The sequence below is a fragment of the Triticum aestivum genome, chromosome 4A (assembly GCF_018294505.1).
Source record: "Triticum aestivum cultivar Chinese Spring chromosome 4A, IWGSC CS RefSeq v2.1, whole genome shotgun sequence".
In the NCBI taxonomy this organism is placed as follows: Eukaryota; Viridiplantae; Streptophyta; class Magnoliopsida; order Poales; family Poaceae; genus Triticum; species Triticum aestivum.
The window spans coordinates 711,955,680-711,974,909 of NC_057803.1; the positions used below are offsets into that span (position 1 = coordinate 711,955,680).

Genomic DNA, 19,230 nt, shown 5'->3' on the forward strand with positions numbered 1-19,230 from the left:
AAAACAAACGGATAATACTATCTTTGCTTTATTTATTCTAAAAAACAGAAAGTAAAAAGAGGGTATAGAAGGTTGTGCCTTCTATTTTCATCCATTTCATGATCGTCAAAATGAATCCACTAACAAGGTTGATCAAGTCTTGTTAACAAACTCATTCCGAATAACACGGAACCGGAGAAATTTCAAATAACACTAAGTTACCTCAACGGGGATATGAAAATCCCCAACAATAAGAATATCATACTTTTTCTTGACAATAGGGAGAGGAAATTCAAAACCTCCAATAATGATAGTTGGAACTTTTCCAATAGAATTGATGCTATGAACTTGAGATTGTTTCCTCGGAAAGTGTACGTATGCTCGTTACCATTAACATGAAAAGTGACATTGCCTTTGTTGCAATCAATAACAGCCCCTGCAGTGTTCAAAAAGGGTCTACCAAGGATAATCGACATACTATCGTCCTCGGGAATATCAAGAATGACAAAGTCTGTTAAGATAGTGACATTTGCAACCACAACAGGCACATCCTCACAAATACCGACAGGTATAGCAGTTGATTTATTAGCCATTTGCAAAGATATTTCAGTAGGTGTCAACTTATTCAATTCAAGTCTACGATATAAAGAGAGAGGCATAACACTAACACCGGCTCCAAGATCACATAAAGCAGTTCTAACATAATTTCTTTTAATGGAGCATGGTATTGTTGGTACCCCCGGATCTCCAAGTTTCTTTGGTATTCCACCCTTAAAAGTATAATTAGCAAGCATGGTGGAAATGTCAGCTTCCGGTATCTTTCTTTTATTTGTGATGATATCCTTCATATATTTAGCATAAGGATTTACTTTGAGCATATCAGTTAAGCGCATACGTAAGAAAATAGGTCTAATCATTTCAGCAAAGTGCTCAAAATCCTCATCATCCTTTGTCTTGGATGGTTTAGGAGGAAAGGGCATGGGTTTCTGAACCCATGGTTCTCTTTCTCTACCGTGCTTCCTAGCAACAAAGTCTCTCTTATCATAACGTTGATTCTTTGATTGTGGGTTATCAAGATCAACAGCAGGTTCAATCTCTACATCATTGTTTTTGCTAGGTTGAGCATCAACATGAACATTATCATTAACATTATCACTAGGTTCATGTTCATCACCTGATTGTGTTTCAGCATCAGAGATAGAAATATCATTAGGATTCTCAGCTGTGTCTACAGTAGGTTCACTAGAAGCATGCAAAGTCCTATTGTTTTTCTTTTTGTTCTTTTTAGAAGAACTAGGTGCCTCTAAATTATTTCTCTGAGAATCTTGCTCGATGCACTTAGGGTGGCCTTCAGGATACAAAGGTTCCTGAGTCATTCTACCGGTTCTAGTAGCCACTCTAACAGCAAAGTCATTTCTATTATTTAATTCATCAAGCAAATCATTTTGAGCTTTAAGTACTTGCTCAACTTGAGTAGCAACCATAGAAGTATATTTGCTAATGAGTTTGAGTTCACCTTTAACTCTAGCCATATTATCGCTCACGCGTCCTATCTCGAAAGCATTATTCTTTAACTCTCTACCAACATAAGCATTAAAACTTTCTTGTCTAGCCATAAAGTCATCAAATTCATCTAAGCATGGGCTATGAAATTTAGTAGAGGGGATTTCAACTTTATCATATCTATAGAGAGAATTTACCTTTACTACCTGTGTTGGGTTATCAAGACAATGTGGTTCTTCAACAGGCGGTATATTAAGACCATGTATTTCTTCAATAGGTGGTAAATTCTTAACATCTTCAGCTTTAATACCTTTTTATTTCATTGATTTCTTTGCCTCTTGCATATCTTCAGGACTGAGAAATAAAACACCTCTCTTCTTCGGAGTGGGTTTAGGAATAGGCTCAGGAGTTGGCTCAATTGGTTCAGGAATTGCCTCAGGAATTGGCTCAGGAAGAGTCCAATTATTTTCATTAGTCAACATATTATTCAATAGTAATTCAGCTTCGTCGACTGTTCTTTCCCTGAAAACACAACCAGCACAACTATCCAAGTAGTCCTTGGAAGCATCGGTTAGTCCATTATAAAAGATATCAAGTATTTCATTTTTCTTAAGAGGATGATCAGGCAAAGCATTAAGTAATCAGACAAGCCTCCCCCAAGCTTGTGGGAGACTCTCTTCTTTGATTTGCACAAAATTATATATTTCCCGCAAGGCAGCTTGTTTCTTATGAGCAGGGAAATATTTAGCAGAGAAGTAATAAATCATATCCTGGGGACTACGCACACAACCAGGAGCAAGAGAATTATACCAAGTCTTAGCATCACCCTTCAACGAGAACGGAAATATCTTAAGGATATAATAATAGCGAGATTTATCATCATGAGTAAACAGGGTGGCTATATCATTCAACTTGGTAAGATGTGCCACAACAGTTTCAGATTCAAGGCTATAAAAAGGATCAGATTCAACTAAAGTAACAATTTCAGGATCAATAGAGAATTCATAATCCTTATTAGTAACACAGATAGGTGAAGTAGCAAAAGCAGGGTCAGGTTTCATTCTAGCATTAAGAGACTGCTGCTTCCATTTAGCTAATAATTTCTTAAGATCATATCTATCATTGCAAGCAAAGATAGCTCTAGCAGCTTCTTCATTCATAACATAACCCTCAGGAACAACAGGCAATTCATAATCATTGGGAGAATTTTCATCATCACTATCATCAATAATAGCATCTTCAATAATTTCATTCCCCCTAACTCTAGCAAGTTGTTCATCAAGAAATTCACCTAATGGCAAAGTAGTATCACGCACAGAAGTAGTTTCATCATAAGAGCAGGGTTAGGTGTTGCAAGTTACTAATAACAGAAGAGAATCTAGTGCAGAGCTAGATGGCAGTTCCTTACCTCCCTCGTAATTGAGGGCAAAATCTTGATTTTAGCATCTTTCAAGTTCTTCATAGTGATCAACAGATATAAATCCCAAGCGACTCAGAGAATAGAGTTATGCTCCCGGCAACGGCGCCAGAAATTAGTCTTGATAACCCACAAGTGTAGGGGATCGCAACAACTTTCGAGGGTAAAGTATTCAACCCAAATTTATTGATTCGACACAAGGGGAGCCAAAGAATATTCTTGAGTATTAGCAGTTGAGTTGTCAATTCAACCACACCTGGATAACTTAGTATCTGCAGCAAAAGTATTTAGTAGCAAAGTAATATGATAATAAAGGTAACAGTAGCAAAAGTAATGTTTTGGGTTTTGTAGTGATTGTAACATAGCAACGGAAAAGTAAATAAGCGAAGAACAATATGTGAAAAGCTCGTAGGCATTGGATCAGTGATGGATAATTATGTCGGATGCGATTCCTCATGTAATAGCTATAACATAGGATGACACAGAACTAGCTCTAGTTCATCAATGTAATGTAGGCATGTATTCCGCAAATAGTCATGCATGCTTATGGAAAAGAACTTGCATGACATCTTTTTTCCCTACCCTCCCGTGGCAGCGGGGTCCTAGCGGAAACTAAGGGATATTAAGGCCTCCTTTTAATAGAGAACCGGAACAAAGCATTAGCACATAGTGAATACATGAACTCCTCAAACTATGGTCATCACCGAGAAGTATCCCGATTATTGTCACTTCGGGGTTGTCGGATCATAACACATAATAGGTGACTATAGACTTGCAAGATAGGATCAAGAACTCACATATATTCATGAAAACATAATAGGTTCAGATCTGAAATCATGGCACTCGGGCCCTAGTGACAAGAATTAAGCATAGCAAAGTCATAGCAACATCAATCTCAGAACATAGTGGATAATAGGGATCAAACCCTAACAAAACTAACTAGATTACATGGTAAATCTCATCCAACCCATCACCGTCCAGCAAGCCTACGATGGAATTACTCACGCACGGCGGTGAGCATCATGAAATTGGTGATGGAGGATGGTTGATGATGATGACAGTGATGAATCCCCCTCTCTGGAGCCCCGAACGGACTCCAGATCAGCCCTCCCGGGAGAGATTAGGGCTTGGCGGCGGCTCCGTATCGTAAAACGTGATGAAACTTTCTCCCTGACTTTTTTCTCCCCGAACGTGAATATATGGAGTTGGAGTTGAGGTCGGTGGAGGTCCAGGGGGCCCACGAGACAAGGGGGCACGCCCAGGGGAGGGGGCGCGCCCCCACCCTCGTGGACAGGGTGTGGGCCCACTGGTCTTGATTCTTTCGCCACTATTTTTTATATTTTCCAAAAATTCCCTCCGTGGATTTTCAGGACATTCCGAGAACTTTTGCTTTCTACACATAAAACAACATCATGGCAGTTCTACTGAAAACAGCGTCAGTCCAGGTTAGTTTCATTCAGATCATGCAAGTTAGTGTCCAAAACAAGGGCAAAAGTGTTTGGAAAAGTAGATGCGTTGGAGACGTATCAACGTCCATTTTGCATCATGCTTTTATATCAATATTTATTGCATTATGGGCTGTTATTACACATTATATCTCAATACTTATGGCTATTCTCTCTTATTTTACAAGGTTTACCATGAAGAGGGGGAATGCCGGCAGCTGGAATTCTGGCTAGAAAAGGAGCAAATATTGGAAACCTATTCTGCACAACTCCAAAAATCCTGAAACTGCACGGAAGTTATTTTTGGAATTAATAAGAATTATTGAGCGAAGAAAACACCAGAGGGGCCCCACACCCTGGCCAGGAGGGTGGGGGCGCGCCCACCCCTATTGGGCGCGCCCCCTATCTCCTGGGCCCCCTGGTGGCCCCCGGTGCCCATCTTCTGCTATATGAAGGCTTTTACCCTGGAAAAAATCAGAAGCAAGCTTACGGGACGAAACTCCGCTGCCATGAGGCGGAACCTTGGCGGAACCAATCTAGGGCTCCGACAGAGCTGTTCTGCCGGGGAAACTTCCCTCCAGGAGGGGGAAATCATCACCATCATCATCACCAACGATCCTCTCATCGGGAGGGGGTCAATCTCCATCAACATCTTCACCAGCACCATCTCCTCTCAAACCCTAGTTCATCTCTTGTATCCAATCTTGTATCCAAAACCACAAATTGGTACCTGTGGGTTGCTAGTAGTGTTGATTACTCCTTGTAGTTGATGCTAATTGGTTTACTTGGTGGAAGATCATATGTTCAGATCCTTAATGAATATTAATACTCCTCTGATTATGAACATGAATATGCTTTGTGAGTAGTTACGTTTGTTCCTGAGGACATGGGTGAAGTCTTGCTATTAGTAGTCATGTGAATTTGGTATTCGTTCGATATTTTGATGAGATGTATGTTGTCTTTCCTCTAGTGGTGTTATGTGAACGTCGACTACATGACACTTCACCATTATTTGGGCCTAGAGGAAGGCAGTGGGAAGTAATAAGTAGATGATGTGTTGCTAGAGTGACAGAAGCTTAAACCCTAGTTTATGCGTTGCTTCGTAAGGGGCTGATTTGGATCCATATGTCTAATGCTGTGGTTAGGTTTACCTTAATACTTCTTTTGTAGTTGCGGAAGCTTGCAATAGGGGTTAATCATAAGTGGGATGCTTGTCCAAGTAAGGGCAGCACCCAAGCACCGGTCCACCCACATATCAAATTATCAAAGTACCGAACGTGAATCATATGAGCGTGATGAAACTAGCTTGACGATAATTCCCATGTGTCCTCGGGAGCGCTTTTCTCATTATAGGAAATTGTCCAGGATTGTCCTTTGCTACAAAAAGGATTGGGCCACCTTGCTGCACTTTATTTACTTTCATTCCTTGTTACCCGTTACAAATTATCTTATCACAAAACTATCTGTTACCAACAATTTCAGTGCTTGTAGAGAAAACCTTACTGAAAACCGCTTGTCATTTTCTTCTGCTCCTCGTTGAGTTCGACACTCTTACTTATCGAAAGGACTATGATAGGTCCCTTATACTTGTGGCTCATCATGGCCTTTCTTCTTGCAATTGCTACATGTGACAGTACCAATTCTTGAGGTGTCCTTTTTTGCTAGCACCACAAATACACCTTTCCTCCTGGCAGTTTGCTTTTTGCCCTTCTTTTCTTTGAACACTGGTGGAGATATGTCAAATCCAGGTGTATGAGGCCAGTGGTCAGGACCTGAAACTGGGAAAATTATATGCTTGTGTGTTTCAGGTCCTTCTTTTTGAAGAAATCTTTGACAAAGTCTTCAGGATGTAGCTTCACTTTGTGCATTGCAGCAATGGAATGACTGCAAGGCACAGTTGTCATGTCCCACCTCCTACAGTCACAGGTATGGTTGTTCAAGTTAACACAATATGTGTTCTCAGAGCTACTTGTCACTTGCCAGATGCCTGGACCTGCCATGTATGCATCACAATACTTAGCCCACTTCTTGCCTTCTTCTAAAATTTCTGAGTAGGTTGGTGTGATCTCCCATCTGTATGACTCTGTTTTCTCTCTGATTTTCTGAAACTTGATCATCAACTTTGTTCTAATGCCCTCCAGCATAGTCCTGATTGGCCTGTTCCTAACATCCAATATCATCCTGTTGAAAACTTCACTGAGGTTGTTAACAACCAGGTCAGTTTTGCAAACAGTACTCATCTTAAATCTTGCCCATGTATGGTCTGGTATCTGTGACAACCACTACCAAGATTCAAAACTCTCTTTCTTCAAATTTTCCATCCCTTTTTCATGACCATTCTTAGTGAAGGAATAGGTAGTCTGTTCTAAGTGTTTCTTGAGTTCCTCCCCTCTAAAACCAGCAGATTGAAAGTTGGCATATATATGTCTAAGACAGAACCTCTGTGGAGAGTCAGGGAATACATCATTGATTGCATTCGACAATCCCTGTTAATTATGATGGCTTAGAATGATGGCTAAGTATGATGGTAAGTTTAAAGTGTGGTGGTCATGAGTAGTGGAGCACATACCTTTTGCCTGTCAGACATAATTTTGTACTTGCCAAACTTGTTCTCACTTCCGACAATAGTTCTCAGCTGTGTGAGAAACCATGTCCAGTTGTCTGTCTCTTCCTTGTCAACAACACCAAATGCAATGGGGAAGATGTTGTTGTTCCCATCCCTGCCAGTACCTGCCAATATCTGTTGTCTAGTGCTGAGCTTGATGAAGCAACCATCTAAACCTGAAAATATGATCACATTAGTTGTAAATAACATGAATGCAACCATCTTAGATATATGTTTAAGGATGATGTACCTATAAATGGCATGCATTCATTTAGAAAGCCCTCTTTGCATGCAAAAGGCAGTAGAACATGTAGTGAAACCTGGGGGTAGGAGCTGGATTTTCTAGGTCCTCTTTTGTTGTCACTATGCATCTACTGCCTGGATTAGTATCTAGCACACACTGTAGATAGTCCCTTAGTTTGTGATATTGGAGTTTGTGATCTCCTTGCACAACTTCAAGTGCTTGCTTCCTTGCCCTATATGCCAAGCTTTTAGGCACATGAACACCAAATGTTTTCTTTGTGTATGACATAATTGTCTCAATACCAGCTCCAGGGTTTGATCTAATGGTATCATCACAAACCTTGGCAACCCAATTGACTGTAACCTTGGTGCTCTCTCCACTTGCTCCACAAGTGTGATCCAAATTCATCTTCTTGATGCTGAAAGTTGACTCATTAGCTATTCTAGAGGCCACTATGTAAAACTGACAACCTTGCTTTCTATCAGAGCACCAAGCAATAACCCTAGTTGGTTCATTTCTGTGATACTCAAAATTCCTAAGTGTCCTAACATGGAAATTTCTTAGTGCTTCTCTAAACTCCACAACATTTAGGAAGCACAAATGCAATGCAAACTGCTCATGTGCATCAGGTGCTGATGGATCATACCACCTCCTCTCCTTCCTCTTCTTCAACCTTTTCTTCCTACCAGAAGGCAACCTTGGAACTTCTTCTTCGTCACTAAGGCCAAAATCACCTGGAAAGCAGAATTCATCAGGTTCAGGCACAAAATCTTCAAACTTGGTGTGTTCAGGCTCACTGTGTGACTTGCCAATTAGGCCTAGTTTTCTGACATGCTTAAGCTTCTTTGCTCCTTTCTCTGGTACAACTGAGGGTTCTTCATGTTCAGAAAGGATTTGGTCTTCCTCCCAAAACCCAGATGGTTCCGAGTTTCTCCACAATAGTGCTCTGCAGTATCTTCATCTTCCCTAGGCTTATGGTTTGTCCCTGTGCCAGCCTCATCTTCACCCCTACACCAAGCCTTGTATGATCTGCCATGTGTGATCACCCCTAAAAAACTCAAAATCTGAAGAAGATTTGTCCATCTCATCTTCATCTTCATCTTCATCATGTTCTACTTCTACATCTTCTTCTTCTTCCACAACATTTTTCCCCTTGTTGAAATTACAACTATGTTGTGTGTTAAGATAGGGCTCCTCAGGGATTACTGGTGCCAAAGTGTCATTATGGAGTGGATACATGACACCTTCTTGGGAAACACTATAAACAACTTGCTCACCAACATTACTAATGGGAATGTGTTCCTCAAGCTTGCTGTGACCCATATTAGTATCTGCTGGGCTTGGATCAGTAGGCTTTCTGACAATGATGTTCAGAATCTTCTTATCAACAAATAAGTCTAGCATTTCCTCTAGTGCCTCCTCACTATCCAGGACCTCCACCCCCTCCAAGCTTTTTCTCTTTTCCTTTACATAAGTCAGAAAAGCCTCCATTCCATAACCCTCCAACTCAGCCAATGCTAATATGGTCAGATAACTGATATCTGAACAAACTGAATACTTTCTCTCCATATTATCTGTTCCTTGGAAATGCAACCTCATGTCCCAAATCTCTTCATCTAAGGGTGTATGAGATTAAATGACAAACATTTATTTTTCAAGTAACTAAAGCTTAAAACAATGACCAAATGCACTGAACATTACTAAAATGCAGTAGCATGCCAACAAACAATTACACTACTCATTCCCAATACTGCACTATCTTCTAACCCAAACTAAAGTACTTTTTTCCTAACGAAAACTATCATCTTCTAACCCTAATTTTCAAATCTCAACTAAAACTGTAACTGATACCGAAATTTCTTACCTCACTCCACCAAACGCGGACGCCCACCTATGGCCGCCATCTGGATCCGCGTGGATGCACTTCGCCACTGCCCTAGCCGTGCGGACTTCCGGATCTGAGCTCTTTGGATGCACCTGAGCCTCGGGCGGTGATGGTCGCGGCGACCGCTGTGCTGGGAAGCTAGAGCTGCCTAGCCATGTGTGAACCTCTGAATGTCCACCGCCCTCGTCGCCGGTGACGCCTTGGCTCAAAAGCTCGCCGCCGATGGCATTTCGCTGCGGCGCCGCCATCGCCCACCTAGATCACTTCGGGGGGAGAGTGAGAGTGAGAGTGAGAGGGAGTGCGACCGACCGGGTGCTTTGTTTCCGACCGGACCGCACAGGCTAACGGCCGTCAACGGCCGCGCCGTGAGCGCGCGTGGCCACGTGCCCTGTCAGGTCGGTCCAGGCGGTCAGAAAAACGGTTAAATCGTTAGTCATGGCTGCTTTGGGTTTTTTGAAACAGCGGACCGCACGATTGGTAGTTTTTAAGAAAAATTAAAATCCGGTAGTTTTCTGGAACCCTACCCTGTATACTAGTAGTTTTGTGCTATTTACTCCTCTTCTGATATGGGCTGCCGACGACCACCCAAAAAAACAATTCAGAAAATCGTGTGGGTGAAAACGGTTCGTTCCTAAAAAAATGAGAGAAGCGGATCCAGGTGTAGAGCAATACAACCCGAAAAGAAAAACTACTCAGACCCGACGCGCGCCATGCAGGGCCACATGGGAGTGAGCGAATAAAGCAAACATAAAAGTCTGAAAAAACCCTAACTTCTTAGACTAGCCACAGTGGGAGTAACTTCAGCAGTAACATCGAGTCCAACTCAGCAAATTTGCTTACGTGGCAGTGAGTCAATGAGGAGAGAGGTAGTTAGGCTGGTCGTAATGCTAGTACCATAGCCGGTATCATATATGCCAATTAGGCATTTTTTATGATGTGGCACATGATTAAATGAGGAAAGAGAAGATTGGGTATCAATACACTGATACTGTATCATAGCGTTTCGATCGAGGAAATAATTAATTCGATCGATCCCGTGCGCGCGTGGGGCTTCTCTGTACCGAGCCCTCGGCGGCAGCTCGCCCCAATCCACTCCCTCCGCTGGCGGCGGCTCACCCCCAATCCACCCCTCCACCGGCGGCGGCTCGCCCCCAATCCACCCCCAACGCCGGTGCCGACCACCGGCGCGAGCACCTCCACGACACGCCTCCGTTCTGCTCTTCTTCGCGAGAAATTCTCCTCCATGGCGGGCCACAAGAACAGCAACAAGGAGATGCCGCCAGCACCTCCATTAGCGATGGGGTCGCCTCCATACTACTATCCTGGAGCCGTGAGCAGCTCTTCCGTCCCCAACACCTCGCCTATTCACTGGTATGGTCCATCTGTTTGTTCTGTTGGTGGGATAAGTACTCTGTTTTTCAATCGTTTACTGCCGTGAAGTAGCAGCAGATTAGACATATTGTGGCAGTACCGTGGTTAGACGAGTATGCTCTGGTATTCAATTTCTTCAGTTTTAGATTCAGTTCTTAAGTGTTGTAGGTCTTAAAGAAACCTGGGTGCAAAATTCTCAGATTTAATTAAGTCTGCTCCTTCCAGTTTGTAACTAAACTCAAGCTTATATCTAGTAGGTTTGTTCTTCATTGAAAATCAATTTGTTGCCTATGTGTTCTGAAGTAAAATTGGAATATCTGTTACAAGAGGCCATTGTATACACCTCCACCTGAAGCACTTTTAAGTTTAGGTCAATTCTCACCGATGCACATTACTTACAATATTCCACCACTGGCAATGTCCCATCCTGAACAAAAATACCAAAGTTTGGAGAATTTGCACTTTGTTGGTGCTAATTCATCGGATTCCTTATCAACGCCACCACCGCCGCCGCAATCTAAAGAGAAAAATGTTCCATCTGCTGGTTGCAAAGTGGCTTCGTCTTCTTCCAAAAGGAAAAGAAATATCATCAGTATTGGTGATGATGTAGTGGGCGAAAGGACTGTGCAGCGTATGTCCTATACACCCAAGGAGTATGAAAGATTGGTAACCACAATCATTTGCTCAATATTGTTTTCTTTATTCTTCTTGCTTGTTAGACAAACTAAGTTAAATGTTCACTATGTAGGCAAGCGCTTGGTTGGAGTGTTCAACTGATCCTATCAACGGAAATGGAAAGAAGGGTGAAAAGTTCTGGGATGATATTGCTGCTCTATACAATAGTATCACACCAAACAATTGAAAGAGAGACCCCAATCACCTGAAGCAAGAGTGGCAAAGGACTAAGAAAAGACTCAGTCTTTTCCATGGTGCGTGGGTTGCTGTAACTAGTGTGTATCATAGTGGTTACAAGCCTGAAGACCTGGAGAAATTGGCCTTGGAGAAATATGAAGCACTTGGTATGTTGCAAAGTCGATGGTCTATTTTACATCACCCCGGCCATTTATATGCTCGGGGCGATATCAAGAATGTTATGACGGCTTGCATCATCATGCACAACATGATAGTCGAGGATGAAAAAGAAGAGGCGGCCAATATTATTGATCTAAATTTAGAAGCAGGCACATCGATAGTTTTTCCATCAGTCTTTAATCATGATGCCATGCCAGCATTTGCTGACGTACTAGAAAGAGATGCTAGCATCCGTCATCGCCCGACACACAAAAAACTAAAGGATGACTTGGTCGAGCATATTTGGAAAAAGTTTGGGCCGCGATTACGATAGATTATGTTCATATATTTTCATATATTTTGGTGTTTTATATTGGTGCTTTATGTATGGATCTATTAAAAAAAATTATCATGTCTTTATGCATGCGTGTACCAACAAGCCTAATTTGCACTGAGACAATGCCACAAATAAGGTCCAGCGCTCAAATACCACCATAGATCCCACACAACAATAAATGTTGTTGTTTATGATACTACCCTTATAATACCGTGCATTACGGAGGTGGTATCATAGACTAGTATCATATGCATGATATTAGTCTATGATACCACCCATTACAACCAGCCTTATAGTAACTTAGCTAGTTACTGTAACATCACATGTCCCAATGCAATATGAGTCTATAACCTAATAAATTAAGCTTTGTATGTTACCACATTTATGTTAGTACCCACTATGAAGATAGTAATATAGTCTAGGGATATGTGTATGTTATTAGTGTATGTTACTCACTATTCTGGCTAATCTTAGGGCATTTACAAAGCGGACGCTAACAATCGATGCCCGGGTTTATTTCCCGGCCGTTATGCCTGATTCCCACCCGAGACGGGGAATCTCGCTAGCGTGGATGCCGTTCGTTAAGGTTCTAGGCTAGAGAAGCTTCTTATTTTGAACAAATATCTGCGTACTTATTAATATGTATTGATTTATTTCCAACCAGATGACCAGAATGAATGGAATGAGAAAATATCTGCTTACGTTTTGGTACCTACAAATATCTACATCAACATCATAGTGAACAAATATCTGTGTACTTTTTAGTGTGTACTGATTTATTACCAATCAGGTGACTAGAATAAATGTCGTGTGAGACTGTGCATTTGCATCTTCCTATCATACATTACTGTTTAATGTGAATGTTGCTTCCTATCATACATTACTGGTTAATGTGAAGACTGATGATTATGAAGCCCTTTGTATTGCCATATTTGTCTGCAATGTACATTATGCATAATGAGTATTTCTAATTACTTGATGTGAGCTGAAGATTACCATGCCTGTGTTGTTAGGATTTCTGCAAGTCGTGCAGGGGGAAGAAGGTTGTGCCAGGAATAAAAACAGTCTCTATTGATATAGCGCCTGGTAAGCTACCAAGTTTTTGACATCGCTGTACCCATGTGATGTTCTTCTGTGTTTACTATATGTCTTTGGACATGATTCTGCATGTGCAGGTACGGATGATGAGGATGTCATGAAAGTGCTTAGATCAGGTCAAGCAGATCCAGACGGTCTTCGTGCTGGTGACCTTTATGTAGCCATTAAGGTCAGTCGTCTTCTCGTTTGGTATTTCTGTTGTTAGCTGATGGCTGAAGATGGGCACTTGACCTTTGTAATGCTATTCTCGTTCCAGGTTCGTGGGGATCCAGTATTCCGGAGAGAGAAAGGTGATATCCATGTAGATGCTGTCTTAAATGTGACTCAGGTAATTGTTGCATGTTCCAGTCTCTGTGGTATACCATTTTTATTTGTCATGGGACATTTAAGGAAAGTGGTAAAATTGATCCCCCTTCTTCGAAATTGTACCTCTGTGCGCTAGCATGAAAACTCTGTTCTAAGCCACTGATTGATAGGAATACGAATCCTGATCGTGTTGGCTGAATTTGATCTTATAGGATACTAATGCTATTAGCTTCCCCATGACCTTTGAATGAGCAAGTACCAATCCTTCGTCGCATTAATCACAACAGCTCATGTTAAGAGTAGTTCTGTGCCGAGTCACTTGTGAGTTGTGACATTGCAGTGGCACTTGAAATGTGAGGTTGTATAATTGTTCCCATGAGACATTAATTCATGTCATTTTATAGGCAATTCTGGGAGGTACTGTTCAAGTGCCAACTCTCGCTGGAGATGTTGTTCTAAAGGTATGCCCAAAAAGGTCTATCTTAATTGTGCAAGGTTTTAGTTGTTTATTAAGTGGCAAACTATTCATCGGTCTCATGTACCTTCTTGTTGTAGGTTAAGCCTGGTACTCAACCTGGTCAGAAGGTTGTTCTGAGAGGAAAAGGTAAATTGCACTGGACTGTTTATCTTTTGCTCATGGTTCATTTTATCTTAGGTGCATATACGGTGACGTAGTTTATAGTCGGTGCTTTTATGTTGAAGTACATCTTGTGTTTGCTAGGTATAACTACTACTACTTGCTAGATCTACTCTTTTCTTCGGAACAATTGAGAAGTAGGCTTTTGCCAAACTATATCTGGGTTCAAGTCTTCAAGTGAAGCAATAAATATATGAATAAGCAATGAAGAGACAAAGTTTGTAGCACCTGCAAAATTGTCTCCTTTTGCCTTCCTGTATATTAGATTGCCAGGAGTAAGATCTGAAAGAAAATGCTAGGATTCATTTTTAACTGGCATCTAGATGAACATTCAGCTTGAACTACCACATAAATGATTTATGTATGGCATCATATTTTCAGATAGTAATAATGATTATAGGAAAACGGAATAACTGATGCATTCCCTTTTGCCTATATAATCATAAACATCAATGTTCTGCAGGAATCAAGACAAGAAACTCATATTCTTATGGAGACCAATATGTCCATTTCAATGTCAAAATCCCCGTGTAAGTTCCCTACAAAACTTCTGTGCAATGCCCTGTGCCGTCACAGGTAGTTCTCACACATATTTCCTGCAGGAATTTGACACAGAAACAGCGCATGCTTCTCGAGGAGTTCGAGAAGGAAGAGAAGGGCGAGGACGACAAGGACGCGGAAAAGGCAGCTGGCGCATCAGGATAGACGGTCTTAGGAGCCAAGCCGCCCAGCATTTCATGGGCGTTTTAGCTCATCACACACCACAAGATAGAGTAGGATGCTGCCTGGAATTCACAGGTTTAAGTTACATAGTTAGGTTGCATGGGATTCGCATCGCAACAAATAGATCCTGGTTTCGAGTTTTTGTAGCTGGAATAATAAAGCTACACCTGCCACCTGGCATGTACTATTATTGTCGTAAGAGTGTTGATGACGGTCGGGGGCATCTTGTATTGTATAATTGATCTTGTTATGTGTTAGAGACATACTGAACACACGGTGCCACTGTCTATTCATGTCAGCTGGTCGAAGATTTGGCATTGTAAACAATTTTTCTCGCTGTGCTTTCATTGGGTTTGAGAGTTTGGATTTGGACAGTTTTTGCTGGGCAGAACGCAAATGCTGGTGTTCGGCCTTATGGTTCTCTTCTTTTGGAACTTGCTTAGTCTTCTGTAAGATCAATATATTCTGACTTATTTTCATGGATATTGATGCGCCACAAGGATAAGATATGTCATATGTAATTCAAAGTTTTGCCAATTTGCAGTAGCAACTGTGCCTTTTTATATTCCAATTGAGCAATGTTGAGATGAGCAACATGAACAGGCCTTGCTGTTGCAATCATTGCAATCTCATAGATATTGATGCTCGTAACCGGAGGTTCTTGTAATTCAGCGAGAACATTTGAGCAATTTTGAGAACAAGTGAACCAAAGGATGAAGAACCTATTCTGTGGCTGGGACGATGGACGCTTGTTCACCTCCCTCGCTGCCCAACTCTGTCCACAGCCTCATCTTCTCCTTGTACGAGAATAATTTTCGTTTCCTTTTTGGTTGGTGGTTGCATCTGGATGCGTAGAGGAGGATGCTGAGGCCGATGCTGGCGTGCTGCAAGCTCTACGTCTCCGAGGGCCGGAGCGCGGCGGCCCTGCGCGCCGTCGAGCAGGCGGCGCGCCGGCACCACCCGGCCGTCGCCCTCGTCAACACCTTCGTCGACGACGCCTACAACCGGGTCGGCTACACGCTCGTCTCCCGCCTCCCGGACCCCGTCGCGCCGGCCGCGCCGCTGCGGCGCGCCGTGTTCGGCATGGTCGAGGCCGCGCTCGGGGCCATCGACCTCGGCGCCCACGCCGGCGCGCACCCGCGGCTCGGCGCCGTCGACCACGTCTGCTTCCACCCCCTCGCCGGGTCCCCCCTCCGTGACGTCGCCGCGCTCGCCGCCGCCGTGGCCGCCGACATCGGCGACGGGCTCCGAGGTAAACCAGTCTCCTCCGTCTCTCGTTCTTGTTCCCCTCTACTTGCCACTCCGTGCGGCGTGCTGACGCTCAGATTCGTTTCGTGCGACGGCGGCGTCGGTCCGCAGTGCCGACGTACCTCTACGGCGCGGCGCACCGGGAGGGCCGGACGCTGGCGGCCATCAGGAGGCAGCTCGGCTACTTCAAGCCCCAGAGCAGCGCCGAGTGGCACGGGCCGCTCACCGTGACGGCCGACGCGACGGCGCTCCCCGTCGCGCCCGACGCCGGCCCGGACGCGGCGTCGGCGTCCAAGGGCGTGCTGGTCCTCGGGGCGACGGCGTGGGTGGACAACTACAACGTGCCGGTGCGCACCGCCGACGTGGAGGCCGTGCGGCGGGTCGCGCGCCGGGTCAGCGAGCGCGGCGGCGGGCTCCGGTCCGTGCAGGCCATGGGGCTCGCGCACGGCGACGGCGGCGCCGAGGTCGCGTGTAACCTGCTCGACCCGGGGAGCGTGGGCGCCGAGGAGGTGCAGGGCATGGTGGAGCGGCTCGCGGGTGAGGAAGGCCTCGCCGTCGGCGAGGGGTACTTCACGGATTTCTCCCAGGAGAAGATCGTCGAGCTGTACATGGAGAAGTCGGCTCAGGCCGAGGCTTGATTTTATCTCCCCTTTCTTTTCTTTTTTTAGCACAGTGGCATTATGGATTTCTTGTTTGTTGAAATGTAATTCTAACCGATCAAGAATAATTAATTATAACATTACTAAACAGTAAAACAGAGCTAGTTAGGAGCATCCACAGCCATTTAAACTTATTATGCCCATGAAGATACGTGATTCATCTGTCATCCCGCACAACGTTTCTGCCATCATTTTTTTTTTTGAAACGGACGCAAAAGCTTTGCCTCATCCATTAATTAAGAGAGAAAAGAGTTTGTTACAAGTCACACAATACACGGCATGAGATCACTCTCGCAAAATAAGAGACCTTAATTTTTTTGCACCGGCGATGACCCAAAGGTTAGCCTCAGAATCGATGGAGTCAAGCAATGTAGGTGGAGGGGCGCTCTTGTGCTTGAAGACCCTTGCGTTTCGCTCATTCCAGATGGTCCACGTAACAAGCATGGTGAGGGACGCCTTGGCTTGGCGGTTTGGCGTGCCATTGTCGCAAGTACTTGCCCACCAAGCCTCAACCGAGTCGAAGAGGGGCCAACCATTGGTGTCAAGACCGTGAATGTGGTATTTGTCAATGATCAAGGACCAAAGCCTTCGTGTGTAGCGGCATTTGAAGAAGAGATGAGACCCACATTCCTGCACTCTCTTGCAAAGAGGGCAGAGATCACAGTTGGGCCACCCGCGTTTGGCCAATCTATCGGCGGTCCAAATTCTGTCTTGCAACGCCAGCCAAGCGAAGAACTTGACTTTTGAGGGGGCCCAAGCCTTCCAAACCATTTTATCCAAAGGTGTGAGAACCATCCCTAGGAATTGTGCCTTGTAAGCAGATGCCGCCGAGTAGGTCCCACTAGCCGTGTGCTTCCATACAATGTCATCCTCGGTGAGTTCATCAAGTTGGACCTCGTGCAAAAGCGCCCAAAGAGTGAAGAACTGCGTTATGTGCTCCACGGAGATGTTGGTGGGGGGTTTGATCTTGTGGATCCATGCATTGTGTGAGAGGGCCTCCCACACCTTCCAATTCTTTCTCTTTGACGCTTCGTGAGTGAGCGGGGCAATGTCTTTTGGCTTGCGCCCAAGGAGCCAAGGTGAGTCCCAAAAGGGGTCTTCACACCGTTGCCAATGGTGATAGTGGTGGATGCATAGAAAAAATTTAAGTCCTCCTCGTCACATGGGTTTCCCATCCCCACCCACATCTTGGTGGGCTCCTTCCATTCATACCATGGCCATCGCAACCGGAGGGCCCGTGTAAACTTGTTGGTGTTAAGGACCCCAAGTCCCCCATATTGAAGTGGCCGGCAAACAATCTCCCAGTTCACCTTGCATTTCGCTCCCGTCGTCTTGTCCGAACCGGACCAAAGGAAAGCTCTCTGAAGTTTGTTGACTTTGAGCAAGATGGTTGGCGGAATAACTAGCGGTGTGGCGGGGTAGACCACTTGGGAGGTGATCACGGACTTGACAAGAGTCGTTCTTCCGATGGTGGTGATGTTTTTTCCCTCATAAGTTGTTAGCTTGCTTGCAGCCTTGTCCACTAGAAACTGAAAGATCCACCAACTTTAGTTGCCAAACTGAGAGAGGAAGCCCCAAGTAGCGCAGAGGGAAGGAAGTCCTAACAGCCGGTAACCTCTGGGTCAGGCAGCCCAGATCGAGGTGATTGCAGCGGATGGGCACAAAAGAGCTCTTGTGGAAGTTAGTGCACAGCCCCGTGACCTCACCGAAGCCCCTCAAAATGTCTGCAAGGTTGTCAACGTCACTTTTGATCGGAGCCAAGAAGACAGCCGCATCATCCGCATAGAGGGAGGTCCTCATCATGGCTCCCCTACCCCTTATTTTATGTAGAATCCCTTTTCTCGTAGCCACATCAAGAATTCTTTGGAGAGGATCAATGGCGATGACGAAAAGCAGCGGGGATACGGGGTCCCCTTGCCGGAGGCCCTGCCCATGTTTAATTGGCTCGCCGGCAATACCATTGAGGATGATCCTCGAGGAGGAGGAGCAAAGGAGGGCTGCAATCCAGTCCCTAAATTTGCTTGGGAATCCTCGCCGTTGGAGAAGGTCGAGCAAGTACTCCCACTTCACGGTGTCGAAAGCCTTGCGGATGTCAAGCTTGAAGAGAAGTGAAGGGGTCTTGCTCTTGTGTAGGCGCCGAGCAAGATTACGGACATACATGAAGTTGTCATGGATGCTTCTTGTTTTGATGAAGGCGCTCTGGGCGTTGGAAACGAGCTTTGTCATGTGGGGGGCAGGCCTTAAGGAGAGCACCTTCGCAATAATTTTCGCGATCGCGTGGATGAGGCTAATGGGCCTATAGTCGGCGATTCCCTCCGCCCCTTCTTTCTTAGGCAGTAGCACCACATTGGCGGAATTGAGCCACTGGAGGTTTGAAGTGTGGAGGGAGTCAAAAAGGTTGATGACCCGCATGAGGTCGGCCTTGACAATGTTCCAACACCTCTTGAAAAAAAGGCCTGTGAACCCATCCGGTCCCGGGGCCTTGTCACTTGGCATGTCGTTGATCGCTTCGAGGACCTCACCCTCGGTCATAGCAGAGTCAAGGCCCTGGAGGTCAAGGGGTTCCAAATTTAGCTCATCCCAGTTGAAATCCTTGCTGCTTATGGGGCCTCTCTTCATGACGTTGGAAAAATGATCATGGATTACTTTCTCCTTAGCCACATGCTCGGTGACCCATCCATGCTCGTTCTTGATTCTGTGGATGTGATTTTTACGCCTTCTAGCATTAACACGGCGGTGGAAGAATTTAGTATTCGCATCCC

General features: G+C 44.5%; 2 protein-coding genes across 2 annotated transcripts; both read left to right on the forward strand.

Annotated features, from left to right (window-relative positions):
* Nucleotides 1-10,321: 10,321 nt before the first annotated feature.
* On the forward strand, nt 10,322-14,833 carry LOC123084367 (chaperone protein dnaJ GFA2, mitochondrial). Its single transcript, XM_044506007.1, has 8 exons — nt 10,322-10,462; nt 12,811-12,883; nt 12,973-13,064; nt 13,152-13,223; nt 13,606-13,662; nt 13,757-13,805; nt 14,302-14,368; nt 14,441-14,833. The coding sequence occupies exons 1-8, from the start codon at nt 10,322-10,324 to the stop codon at nt 14,541-14,543; spliced, it is 654 nt and encodes a 217-aa protein (XP_044361942.1). The 3' UTR covers nt 14,544-14,833.
* A 217-nt stretch (nt 14,834-15,050) lies between these two features.
* On the forward strand, nt 15,051-16,556 carry LOC123088290 (formimidoyltransferase-cyclodeaminase). Its single transcript, XM_044510483.1, has 2 exons — nt 15,051-15,813; nt 15,921-16,556. The coding sequence occupies exons 1-2, from the start codon at nt 15,423-15,425 to the stop codon at nt 16,445-16,447; spliced, it is 918 nt and encodes a 305-aa protein (XP_044366418.1). The 5' UTR covers nt 15,051-15,422; the 3' UTR covers nt 16,448-16,556.
* Nucleotides 16,557-19,230: the final 2,674 nt, after the last annotated feature.

Coding starts and splice junctions, on each gene's coding strand:
- LOC123084367 (XM_044506007.1), top strand. CDS start 10,322: ATGGCGGGCCACAAGAACAGCAACAAGGAGATGCCGCCAGCACCTCCA. Junction 13,224..13,605: donor CTGTCTTAAATGTGACTCAG/GTAATTGTTGCA, acceptor GTCATTTTATAG/GCAATTCTGGGAGGTACTGT. Junction 13,663..13,756: donor CTGGAGATGTTGTTCTAAAG/GTATGCCCAAAA, acceptor TTCTTGTTGTAG/GTTAAGCCTGGTACTCAACC.
- LOC123088290 (XM_044510483.1), top strand. CDS start 15,423: ATGCTGAGGCCGATGCTGGCGTGCTGCAAGCTCTACGTCTCCGAGGGC. Junction 15,814..15,920: donor CATCGGCGACGGGCTCCGAG/GTAAACCAGTCT, acceptor GTCGGTCCGCAG/TGCCGACGTACCTCTACGGC.